The sequence below is a fragment of the Electrona antarctica genome (genome assembly GCF_951216825.1).
Source record: "Electrona antarctica genome assembly, chromosome: 6".
Classification (NCBI taxonomy): domain Eukaryota; kingdom Metazoa; phylum Chordata; class Actinopteri; order Myctophiformes; family Myctophidae; genus Electrona; species Electrona antarctica.
This window is the reverse complement of record NC_136811.1, coordinates 56,023,935-56,037,586: the sequence shown is the minus strand read 5'-3', so window position 1 is coordinate 56,037,586 and position 13,652 is coordinate 56,023,935. Positions and strand designations below refer to the sequence as shown.

Genomic DNA, 13,652 nt, shown 5'->3' with positions numbered 1-13,652 from the left:
ATTTACATTTCATCTCCAAGTGTGCTCATTCTACAGTTGGGTGCCACCGATATTGTCCCTTATCATTTGACCCATTTAGGCCTGACCTCAAAATTTAAAAAAAATCCTTCTAAATCCTCCAGTTTTCTGAAATAAATATTTTCACGATTTTTCAAAAATAGCAGACCTACAAGCTCGTAGCGCGCCACTCGGTGGCGCGCTATGAGCTTGTAGATCTGCTATTTTTCAATAGCTAAATTATAACATGTTTAAAACACCAAAAGGGGTTCCCGCCCAAAATGGGTTAACTGTCCTTTTGCGCAGATCACGTAAACCTCAGCAAAAAGAAAAGGACAATATCGATGGCCTCCAACTGTATGACCAAATGAAAAAGTAAAAGTAAATCGCATTGCATTTCATTTTCAAATAGTACACACGCCAATTTGAAAATTAAAATTATTATTTGCTTTTGCATTTTCATTCTGTCAGAATAGAATAAGCACACCTGGAGATGAAATGTAAATGCTATTGCATTATATATTCACTTAAATGCGTTCATTATCTGAAGGTTAAAAAGCATTTCTCTTATTTCATTTGAATTTTCTAAATTGCATTTTCATTGTAATATTGCCCACTAATTTGCTGAAAAATAAAACTTTATTTATAATTGTCATATGAGCACATCTTGTAGATTAAATGTAAATGCTATTGCATTTTAGATTTATTTTTGTCCCAAGAAATGCGTTAATGACCTGAAAATGAAAAAGCATTTATCTTATTTCAATTGACTTTTCTATTAGAAGGATAGCCCCTTGAGATACCGGTACATTATAAATTATAATTATGCATTATCACGTTTTGAGGGGGTCCTTTACATAACCGCATGGGCTATACTAGCAATGCAGATTATCTGCAACCCTGTCTCCCAAGATAAACGTTATATGTAGTAACGTTTCTGAACGTAGACAGGGTTGGTATCTGGTGGTGCAGCTGACGAACAAGCCTTCAGTAACTCATCTCTTTACAGCCAGGGTTAGTGGTAGCTCTGGTAAGGCTCTGGTCCATAGCCTTAAGGCTCTGGTCCATAGCCTTACTGCTGCAGTAAGGCTTAAATCTCACATGGAACTCAGACCAGCCTCTCCTCTTTAGCGGAAATCTCAAGAACGTTTGACCTACTCACCAATACAAAGACGGGTTGTGTCATTAGAAAGCCCCCCCCACCCACCACACGTATAAACGGTACTTTTTGGCCAGAAAGGGATTTTTTTTTCACCGGAGGAAAGATATTCTCTATGAGGCAATTATCTGGGCAATATCGGCTAGTACATATTGTTTTGTTTTATTTCCTTGAATTGTAATGCGTCGTATGTTCATTGATTGTTGGGTCAGTCTTAACATTCCCATTCATGACGTGCTGACTGATTGGGTGTGTAGCCTACGTTTAACACAGAAGTTGACCAGATTCTTCTGCGTATCTTTAGCAGAATAAATTGTCAACAAAGAGAGAAGTCGTCTGAAAACGTCATTCGTCCACAACACAACGCAGACACACGCATTCCATGCGGTTAATTAAGCAAAAGGGTGACCAGGCTTTCGCTGTGGTAGCTCCTACCCTATGGAATGCCTTCCTCTGGCATTGAAGAATGCTAAATGGTGCATTTATTTTAAATGATGCATTTATTTAGCGCCTTTATCCAAGGCGCTTTACATAGATTGTGCATTACATTCACCCATTCACACACACATTCATACACCGATTGCGGCGGAAGCCATGCAAGGTACCAACCAGCACATCAGGAGCAATTTGGGGTTCAGTGTCTTGCCCAAGGACACTGGGTTGACGGTTTTAAGAGACTCCTATAAAGACTCACTTATTCCGTAAATATTTCTCCCATATACCTTAATTTGACCTGATTCATTTTTATAGCCCTATGTCTTTGTTCTGCCTTGTTTGTTTTTGTTCTGCTCATTTATATTGTCACAACTGTTCTGTGTGTTTTAACCTGCTTCTATTGTTTTTACTGTGTCAATTGTTCAGCGCCTTGTAGCTTTGCTTCGAAAGGTGCTTCATAAATAAAATGTACGTACTTACTTACTTACTTACTTACTTACTTAATTGTAAGTAAATTCCCAGTGCACTGGGATTGTTTTGTGGGGTGGGGGCCGGGGGGGGGGGGGGGGGGGGGTGGCTGGCTGACCACCTCAGGCAGGTATACTGTAGAGTTCAGCAGGTCTAGGGTGAGACCCTCCTTCAGGCAGGTAGAGAGGGGTGGGTGGGGGGGTGCAGAGGAAAGGGCCTGCCCATAACTGCTGGAGTGACCCAGTAGGACCTGATCTCAGGGGCGTATAAGGTTCTTAAAACGTAAGGGGGTGCTCCCCTGCTGACGACACCTTTAGAATTATTATTATTATTATAGCCGTTGTGTTGGCGCTGACAGTTCTGTCCGCCTCGGCAGCTACGTTGTCGGCGGCGGGCATCGTGATCTTTTCGGTGGGCACCGGGGCCTTGACAGCGGGCACCGGAGTGGCCGCGGCGGCGGGCACTGGGAGCGGGGTCTTGGCGGCGGCGCCGAATTGTAGCATGGACTGGACGAATCTCTTCTTGGCTGGAGGTGGCTTCATCATAGTAGTCAAATGGAAATAAAGCCTACTGTACTGCAATGCAACATTTATACTCTCTACCTGGCAGCAGAACAAAAGCCACCTTATTAGCATTTGAATGAATACCTGTTCACCCACCCCCCAGTGGCCCAAGCACCCTCCACCTAAAGGTGTGTTACCTACGTGACAAAATGACCAGGAGGAGGGGATATTCAGCATTAATCTCAGTGGGTGCTATTTGGCTTATTCATTTTTCAGTGGGTGCCCAAGCCCTCAGGCACTCCCAAAGTTGACGCCGCTGCCTGATCTGGTGGAACCAGTCTGTCTGTTCTGTTCTGTCTGTCTACCCCCCCCCCCCCCCCCCCCCCCTGCTCACTGCCTATAAGCAGCGCCGCTTTTAGCGAAGACTTCCCTTCTACACGCGAGGAGTGACAAACAGCACGACCGTCGTAACAGGTAAGAACTCACTTGCTCAAGTGACGATAAGAGGGGCCAAGGAATGCAGCAATAAGAAAAACAATGGTATACAATACTAGTGTTGTAGTCGAGACCACCTAAAGCGAGACCAAGACAAGACCAAGACCTAGCAGGTCGAGACCGAGACCGAGACCAAGACCATTTTTCCCTCTTATTTGATAGGCACAGAAAACAATCTTGATCTGAAACACTGCAGTGCAAATAGATTTTACAAAATTAGGTATAGGCCTACTACAGCATGATTCATTCAAATATTTATTTTAAATATCAATTAATGAATAACAATGAGGCATGCACATCAGAGCCGCCTGGGAGAAACATTTTTGTGTTAATTAATGAATCAATATCCAAAACTATACAAAATCTATAAGGCCAAACCTTATTAGAAAAAAATATTAATATATGAAAGCCTTTTCAAATGTCCTATTGGAATTGCAGGTGCTGCCAAATAAGTAATTACCCTCATGCCAGTCAGTTGCGCAAATATATAGGTCAGATCAATTAGCAGAGCGGACCAGCTTCTCACTGACTGCAGCACAATGACCAGCGCTTCTTAAAGTTTACTTACTTTAATAATATGACATAGCGTTGGATCTCCAGACAAACAAACCTTGGATTATATAATTATTGGATTATAAAATTCTTCAAATGACTAGCATGAGCCACAAGGTAAGAAACTAGAATGATTCACTGTTCACAGTCAAACCCTGCAGCGGTTGTTCTTCAACCCGTCGCATTCCCATCAAAGTAGCCTGCTGATACCCACACTAACTTTGTGATCAACCTTAATTTGCTTATTTTATTTGTAAAAAGCAACACTGTATTAAGACATGGTAGTATAATATTGGTGCAAAATGGAAATATGTAATTAAATAGTTAAGAGAGAGAGAGAGAGAGAGAGAGAGAGAGAGAGAGAGAGAGAGAGGCAGACGGAGAGAGAGAGAGAGAGAGAGAGAGAGAGAGAGAGAGAGACACAGACAGACAGACACACAGACGGAGAGAGAGAGAGAGAGAGAGAGAGAGAGAGAGACACAGACGGAGAGAGAGAGAGAGAGAGAGAGACACAGACAGGCAGAGAGAGAGAGAGAGAGAGAGAGACACAGACAGACAGACACACAGACGGGGGGAGAGAGAGAGAGAGAGAGAGAGAGCTAGCCCCGTTCCCATTTCAAAGAATACAAAAAAGCTGTCTAGCGCGAGGCCTCGCAAGCCGCACCGACGCCGTTCGCACTATACCAAAAAAGTCAGGCTGTGGCGCTGTGTAACTCTCCGCCACCCGGCCGACACTTTATTTATGCCAGCCTGATATCATTTCATACAATCAGAACATGTTCTAACCCAATTTCAATAGATTTAAGATTACGTGTGCTCTAATTCAGCGCTGCGCTGCGCTCCTACAGCTGTCTTTAATGTTAATATGAATGGGATCAGTCCTTGCGATCGGGTTGATAGAACGTTTTGCATTGTCTCGTCTCGAGTGGTCTCGGTGGGGGAAGAGACCCGAGACAATTGGTCCGAGACCGAGACGAGACCAAGACAAATGAAGGGCGAGACCAAGACGAGACCGCAAGACAAAAAAGGTGTGAAGCGCGAGACCGAGACAAGACCAAGACAAATGAGGGGCGAGACCAAGACGAGACCGCAAGACAAAAAAGGCGAGAGGCGCGAGACCGAGACAAGACCGAGACAACGAAAATGTGGTCTCGAGACCGGTCTCGAGACGAGACCATGTCTCGAGAACTACAACACTATACAATACGCACAATAAGTGACGCACGGTGCAAAACTTACTCTCTCCCCCCAGCCTTCGGCCTGGTGGAGACAACAAAGCTTGTGTTCAGTCTCTTCACATCCAAAGCATTCAGAGAATGGGGTTGGGATTCGTTAGGATTTTAACGGTTCCGGATCCTTCCCGGATCCCTCTTAACGGTTCCGGTTCCTAACGGTTCCCTTAACGGATCCTAATATTATTTTTTCCCCTTTTTTTCTGACATAGATTATGCTTATATTATAACTAACCTAACCAAGTACATAATAAACACAAATTCATTCATTCAATCATTGAAAATGCACTTTACAATTATGAGGTGGCACTATTATTTAATTTGTACTGTATATTAAATATACAGTACACATTGCAATAATGATATTGTTTTGGTGACTAATGTTGTCTTTAATGTTCAGATTAATGTAATATGAAGGACCCCTTACCCTAATGGAAACAAGCCATCGTGCTTTCTTGGATTATAAAATCCTTTTAGCAGACCTTGTATTGAACTGTCAGGCTACGTTCCTGTGCTTTTTTCTGCAAACTGTTTATAAAGTAATCAATCTATGGAGGTATATGCACCTAAACGCTGGGCTCTCAACAGTCACGCGATTAATTTAGAGCCAAATCAAAAGCAGTCGAGTTGCTTATAAGTTGTAAAAATACGTGCAGACAAATTGATTTGGCTCTATAGTTAACGTGATTCATAAAATATCAGACAGAAAGACGTCGAGTCATTGGCGTTCTAAATTAACACCATTAACAACAGTTGTACAATACGCCTAATGAAAAGCTCTATAGACGTTAGTTTTCTAGACGTTAGTTTTCTAGCCTGGGGAAAGTAAACCAGCCTTGCATCATCCTCATCCCCCGTCGGCTGTGGTGGAGCTGCGGGGAGAGCGGGCACGGCTTTCCGCAAACGCAATGTGCCTAGATATTCTCGTGAGTTGTGGACTCGTGTAGGCATATTGATTTTGAGATGTTTCCTCAATGTGGACGTGGTACAAGTTGCAACAACCTTTGCAACTATAGCATTGAATTTATTGCACTTTGCGTGCTCAGCCTCAGTCATTTCCCTCTCTGTTAATATAACCACACTTTGGAGATCTCTTCGACATACTGTCCCACTGTCCCACTCGCTCCGCGGCGGTCGCTGAATGCACACTGCACAGACAGAACAGTGGGCGTATCCTCCCAGACCTCACTCACTCATGTAGGTGGGGTGACGTCACCCCAGGCTCTGCTTGCATGCATGCAGACACAGCGGGGCTAAATGACGACTGATGAGAACCGTTTGGGGAACCGTTAATACAAAAACGATGGAACCGGCTCCGGATCCGCAATGTCGGAACCGGGTCTGAAATGGACCCGGTTCCGAATCCCAACCCTATGAAACTGACGTGTTGACATCATGTGCTTGTAGGTATCCACCATGCATCAACGTATCCTGGACGCTCTGGAGATGCTGGAGGACGGCGAGTTCGACAAGTTCATTTGGTATCTTACGAAGCCTAATGTTCAGGGTCTGGAGCCGCTGAAACTGTGCGCTTTGCAGAACGCTAAAAAAATGCGCGTGGTCGACCTGATCATTCAGACATATCACGGTAGCGAAACTCAGCTCATGCTGTCTGTCCTGCTGAAGGTCAACAGGTTTGATCTAGCGGGGAGATTTGGAAACATACCACCAGGTAAAAGAAGATATAGGTTAGATGACGTTGATAGGTTAATGACAACACATGCACCACCAGGTAAAAGAAGATATAGGTTAGATGACGTTGATAGGTTAATGACAACACATGCACCACCAGGTAAAATAAGATATAGGTTAGATGATGTTGATAGGTTAATGACAACACATGCACCACCAGGTAAAAGAAGATATAGGTTAGATGACGTTGATAGGTTAATGACAACACATGCACGACCAGGTAAAATAAGATATAGGTTAGATGATGTTGATAGGTTAATGACAACACATGCACCACCAGGTAAAAGAAGATATAGGTTAGATGACGTTGATAGGTTAATGACAACACATGCACCACCAGGTAAAATAAGATATAGGTTAGATGATGTTGATAGGTTAATGACAACACATGCACCACCAGGTAAAATAAGATATAGGTTAGATGATGTTGATAGGTTAATGACAACACATGCACCACCAGGTAAAAGAAGATATAGGTTAGATGACGTTGATAGGTTAATGACAACACATGCACCACCAGGTAAAAGAAGATATAGGTTAGATGACGTTGATAGGTTAATGACAACACATGCACCAACTCATGAAAGAAGAGATGTGTAATGTTTGTAGGTTAATGTGGTAACGCGTGCTATGCATCCCATATCATGTCTGTAATACATTTTAGTCCAGGCTAAACTCTTATAGCCACTTCACCGTCCTGTGGTATAATGTCAAAGACAGGAATGAAAAAGGGTGGGAAAAAACCTGCACTCCACAAAAACTCTTTAGAGACTAATACAATATACTGTACTGTTTGTATGTATGTTTATTGTAAAAAATATCATATACTGTAGCCTATTAAAGTTTATTGTAAATAATAATGTATACTGTAGCGGCTACTAGTCTCGCAATAGTGTTGCAATACAATACAGCATCATTGTGTGCGTGCGTGGCGTGCGTGCGTGCGTGCGTGCGTGCGTGCGTGCGTGCCTGTGCTTTATAAACATTGAACCAATTAAAAGATATTAACCAATTAACAAGATCTCATCATGACTAAATTATAACTGTATTGTATCAATTGGTTATTAATAATAAATAATAATGGCTACAACCGCTCTACAATCTCACAATGCGTCTAGGACTGTCTGTGTGGTTCATCCAAACGTTTATGTTCTCTCCGTGTGTTCTGACAGGAAAAGGAAAAGGTGGTGACATCACTGAAAACACACTCCTCGGTGAGAAATTGATAATTGAAAACCTACATGAAAGTCTACAGTTTACTTGTTGCTGGTTTATAAAAATGTATAAATATGTGTCATTGCAGCTCAGGAGATGCGTGATCTGAAGGCTGAATTTGAGAGGCTAAACACTGCATCAAACCAACAGACGGGTGAGTAAGATGAAATGTTTTAATCCATGTGTCCGTGTGTGCGCAAAGGAGTGTTAATATACTTATATTAGATGTGATTCTTGGTTTATCTAAACATACATGTTTTGTTTGTTAGACATTGATTACTACATACTTTGTTTACAGTTGTCTTGTTCTGTGGCTGGTTTATATTAAAAATACATACATACTAGAGCAAGTCTCAAATAAGTGTCAGAGCTGAAATCGACATGTAAATATGAAATAAATGCTTAATGTAATGGTAGAGTCCACAGAAGATATGTAGATATTAAATAAATGCTTAAACATGTAGCTAGGTGTAACGTTAGAGTCCACAGAAGACATGTAGATATGAAATAAATGCTTAAACATGTAGCTAGGTGTAATGTTAGAGTCCACAGAAGACATGTAGATATGAAATAAATGCTTAAACATGTAGCTAGGTGTAATGTTAGAGTCCACAGAAGACATGTAAATATGAAATAAATGCTTAAACATGTAGCTAGGTGTAATGTTAGAGTCCACAGAAGACATGTAAATATGAAATAAATGCTTAAACATGTAGCTAGGTGTAATGTTAGAGTCCACAGAAGACATGTAAATATGAAATAAATGCTTAAACATGTAGCTAGGTGTAATGTTAGAGTCCACAGAAGACATGTAAATATGAAATAAATGCTTAAACATGTAGCTAGGTGTAATGTTAGAGTCCACAGAAGACATGTAAATATGAAATAAATGCTTAAACATGTAGCTAGGTGTAATGTTAGAGTCCACAGAAGACATGTAAATATGAAATAAATGCTTAAACATGTAGCTAGGTGTAATGTTAGAGTCCACAGAAGACATGTAAATATGAAATAAATGCTTAAACATGTAGCTAGGTGTAATGTTAGAGTCCACAGAAGTGAACCTTTCAAGCCTGTTTTCTCAACTCGCTGTTTCTCTGCAAGACATTACTCTATAAGCCATTATCTCCACAACTGCTGGGTCAAACTGAACAACCAATATGTCCATTTGAACACTGCGTGACAAGAGGAGTTAACGGGCAATTATGGGCACTGTATTTTGCCCGTAAACCTCAAGTTTAGCAGCATATACAGTTAATATACGGTAATATACAGGTGTGATGGTACAATTCGGGAGTTTACCGGAGTTTGTTGGAAAGTTTAACGGGAGTTCCCTGTAATATACACATCCGTATTCCATGCTTTTTGCGCAGTGGAAGCTATGATTCCCTGCTTTCATATGACATAAAAAAACGAGAATTCAAAAAAATCCAATGGCAGTCCCTCAGTCAACTTTGGTCACATATATATATATATATATATATATATATATATATATATATATATATATATATATTATGTCATTGCAGCTCAGGAGATGCGTGATCTGAAGGCTGAACTCGAGAGACTAAAGACCGCAGCATCATCAAACCAACAGACAGGTGAGTAAGATGAAAAGTTGTAACACTTTTAGTGCCACTAAAGTCCTCCAGCACTCTCGCTTGTGGTGCCAGCCGGATGCAGGGAGCTTTTTATTCTGAAGCATTTCACTTTCCCTTCAGTTTTCCTTTCCCCCCCCCCACAATCAGGAAGTGAAATCCACCATTTCAACATCGCACTAACTATGACATTTTATTTCTGAAAAATCTGAAATGAGCCCAGAGGATCGGCGTTGTGTTCATTCAGCACAGATGCAGATTCTGGGCGGCACGGGCCCCCTTGAGGATTATGAAAACTATTCGTCCCTGCCTGTTACCCAACCAATATTGAAACATATCGTAATTACGTCACCATTGTCAGCCATAACCCGACTTTAGTATTTAATTTCAATGTTTTACATAGAGGCTGAGATTTGAAAGTTCGTAGCGGTCGACAGTATACTTGCGCGCTCTGCTTGCGCACTACTAGTGCAACGCGCAAGTAGGCACTCGACAGAGTGCAGTTCTAGTTGTCTTTAGCAGTGCCAAGTCCCACAAGATTTCAATTTGGCTTGAGTAATCCCTCTATATAAAAAAATAATAATCAAATTAGAACCTGGCAACTACCGCCCTGTTTCTATCCCTTGTTCCATCTCAAAGGTTGTAGAGAGATTAATTAAAAGAAAAATCAATAGCTACCTCGCCGAGTGTAAGCTGCTGTTTGAATAAGGGCCTTTCTCGGCCCCACCCCTCTCCCTTTGTTGTCTCCACCAGGCCGAAGGCATGGGGAGAGAGTATGTTTTGCACTCCGTCCGTCCGTGTGTGTGTGTCCGTCCTTCTGTCCGTCCGTTACCAGCTAATCTCCGGCACCGTTAACCCGGTCGATGCCAAACTTTGTACAAACACTCCCTGGATGCCAACGATGAACCTCTGCCCCACATTTTCCAGAACGGCCTGTTATAGCGCCACCATGAGGCAGCTTTTCACATTTTTTACCTAAAACTGCACCGATCTGCGTGAAACGTTGCATGCACACTCCCTAGAGGCCAAGGACAAACCTTTGACCTGCATTTTCCGCATCTGCCTTTTATAGCGCCACCAGGAGGCCGACTTTTGTAAAACAAATTTTTTGATATTACTCCTGCAGATTCTGTCCAAAAATCTCACAAATCGTTACACAGTATCTCTATGGTCATGTGCTCAAGTCGGATCTGTCCGATATTTCATATTCCATCCTAATTGGCTATAAATGGCTTTCACAGTTTGCCCCGTTTTGAACAAAAGCCTCAAATCATGAACACAGCATGCAATTTACGTGAAATCTTTCACACATTTTCTTACTAGGCTGAGGAATATATCCCACCCTTTTCACATTGGCCTGTTATAGCGCCACCAACAGGTTGATTTTTGCAAAACACATTTTTGGAACAAAATGCCTCAAATCATCCAATTGCCATCAAAGGCGTATGAAGAAATGGCACCCTTTTCACATTGGCCTATTATAGCGCCACCAGGAGGCCACAACCTGACCTGCCCTGGTGGAGACCTGTGCCCCGAGGGGCACTTTTTCTAGTTTATATTGTGTTTAGTTTCCAAGATGGCCGCAGCACCAGGAGGCTTTGTTCCATTCTGGTGTGTTAATGATGCTAATGATGGCTTTGTTCCATTCTGGTGTGTTAATGATGCTAATGATGGCTTTGTTCCATTCTGGTGTGTTAATGATGCTAATGATGGCTTTGTTCCATTCTGGTGTGTTAATGATGCTAATGATGGCTTTGTTCCATTCTGGTGTGTTAATGATGCTAATGATGGCTTTGTTCCATTCTGGTGTGTTAATGATGCTAATGATGGCTTTGTTCCATTCTGGTGTGTTAATGATGCTAATGATGGCTTTGTTCCATTCTGGTGTGTTAATGATGCTAATGATGGCTTTGTTCCATTCTGGTGTGTTAATGATGCTAATGATGGCTTTGTTCCATTCTGGTGTGTTAATGATGCTAATGAAGGCTTTGTTCCATTCTGGTGTGTTAATGATGCTAATGATGGCTTTGTTCCATTCTGGTGTGTTAATGATGCTAATGAAGGCTTTGTTCCATTCTGGTGTGTTAATGATGCTAATGATGGCTTTGTTCCATTCTGGTGTGTTAATGATGCTAATGAAGGCTTTGTTCCATTCTGGTGTGTTAATGATGCTAATGATGGCTTTGTTCCATTCTGGTGTGTTAATGATGCTAATGATGGCTTTGTTCCATTCTGGTGTGTTAATGATGCTAATGATGGCTTTGTTCTATTCTGGTGTGTTAATGATGCTAATGATGGCTTTGTTCCATTCTGGTGTGTTAATGATGCTAATGATGGCTTTGTTCCATTCTGGTGTGTTAATGATGCTAATGATGGCTTTGTTCCATTCTGGTGTGTTAATGATGCTAATGATGGCTTTGTTCCATTCTGGTGTGTTAATGATGCTAATGAAGGCTTTGTTCCATTCTGGTGTGTTAATGATGCTAATGATGGCTTTGTTCCATTCTGGTGTGTTAATGATGCTAATGATGGCTTTGTTCTATTCTGGTGTGTTAATGATGCTAATGAAGGCTTTGTTCCATTCTGGTGTGTTAATGATGCTAATGATGGCTTTGTTCCATTCTGGTGTGTTAATGATGCTAATGATGGCTTTGTTCCATTCTGGTGTGTTAATGATGCTAATGAAGGCTTTGTTCCATTCCACAATTATATCATGATATATATTGTAGATTAAAATGTAATCTCGGTCATTCTTTAGTCACATTAATGATTTATTTTGTCGACTCTGTCTCCAGTTGCTGCTGTTTCAAGACCAGTCGCTGCTGTTTCAAGACCAGTTGCTGCTGTTTCAAGACCAGTCGCTGCTGTTTCAAGACCAGTCGCTGCTGTTTCAAGACCAGTCGCTGCTGTTTCAAGACCAGTTGCTGCTGTTTCAAGACCAGTCGCTGCTGTTTCAAGACCAGTCGCTGCTGTTTCAAGACCAGTTGCTGCTGTTTCAGGACCAGTCGCTGCTGCATCTGGCCAATCAGTGTCTCCTGCAGGGAGCAGAAACAGACGAGACTTTTTAAAATGTGAGTACACGGTGTTTGTGTGTGTGTGTGTGTGTGTGTGTGTGTGTGTGTGTATGTGTGTGTGTGTGTGTGTGTGTATATATACAGTATCTCCAAGGCACTTTACATGGATTATATTAGATGTGCATTACATTCACCCATTCACACACGTTCACGCCCATGCAAGGCACCAACCTGCACATCAGGAGCAATTAGGGGTTCAGAGTCTTGCTCAAGGACACTTCGACACTAACTCTGGGGGAGCCCACATGGATCGAACCGGGAACCGGCCATTATACCGCCCACTCTACCCACTGAACCACTGCCTCCTTGGCTAATGAGTCATGAAGTGATGCAGAAGTCTCTATACATTATAGGGAAAAACATTTCTCATTTCTAACCTATAATAATGTTTTCAGATACATATTTTAGCATGCTGATTAAGTTTAAAATGAGTATTCTAAAACGGTTGGTCCCAATACTTGATTCTGATTGGCTGGTTACCGTCACGTGACCGTTGTAAATCTCACCGATAATCCACACCTGGTTTCAGTCACTTTATATCATTCCCAGCTGATCCTGCAGCCTTGTAGCTGAACTGGGGAAGGGGAGCACTTGATTGCCTTATACACACGCTGGCCGTGCGGGCGTCTAAGCACCGCCCGGCTCATATGACTGTGAATGTGTGGCTCCAGGCAGCCCCGTAAAGACATCAAAGCGCTATTCTCCCGTCACAGTCTACTTGCCAAGCAAAACAAGGAAGTGTGTGGCTCGCTCTGGTGGGCACAAAGCGCGCGCACACACACACACACACACACACACACACACTGTTGTTGTTGTTGTTGATTTGTCGTTGTGGTTCTTCTTCTTCTTATTATTATTATTATGTGTGATTGTAAACTGGTGCTGTATTGTGTTGTTCTTCTCATCAGATGTGTGTAAACTCACACTGGATCCAAACACAGCATACAGCCTCCTCTCTCTGTCTGAGAACAACAGGAAGGTGAGAGCTGTGAGAGAGGATCAGGAGTATCCTCCTCATCCACACAGATTTGAGTACTACCGTCAGGTGATGTGTATGGAGCCACTGACTGGACGCTGTTACTGTGAGGTACAGTGTAGTGGAGATGTTGAGGTAGCATTGACACACAGAGATATCACCAGACAGGGTGATGACAGTGGGTTTGGATTCAATAATAAATCATGGAGTCTGAACTGTGATGGTGATGATAAAAGGTACACTGTGTGTCACAATG

The 13,652-nt window shown here is 42.2% G+C and overlaps 1 protein-coding gene across 1 annotated transcript in view; it reads right to left on the bottom strand.

Moving 5' to 3' along the window:
* Positions 1–2,604, bottom strand: part of kcnn4 (potassium intermediate/small conductance calcium-activated channel, subfamily N, member 4) — a gene marked incomplete at its 5' end in the record, with an annotated part of 80,293 nt that extends 77,689 nt beyond the window's left edge. Inside the window, one exon of the mRNA XM_079503867.1 lies at positions 2,416–2,604. Within this exon, the coding sequence (XP_079359993.1) occupies positions 2,416–2,604 (189 nt within the window). The remainder of the gene's footprint in view (positions 1–2,415) is intronic.
* Positions 2,605–13,652: the final 11,048 nt, after the last annotated feature.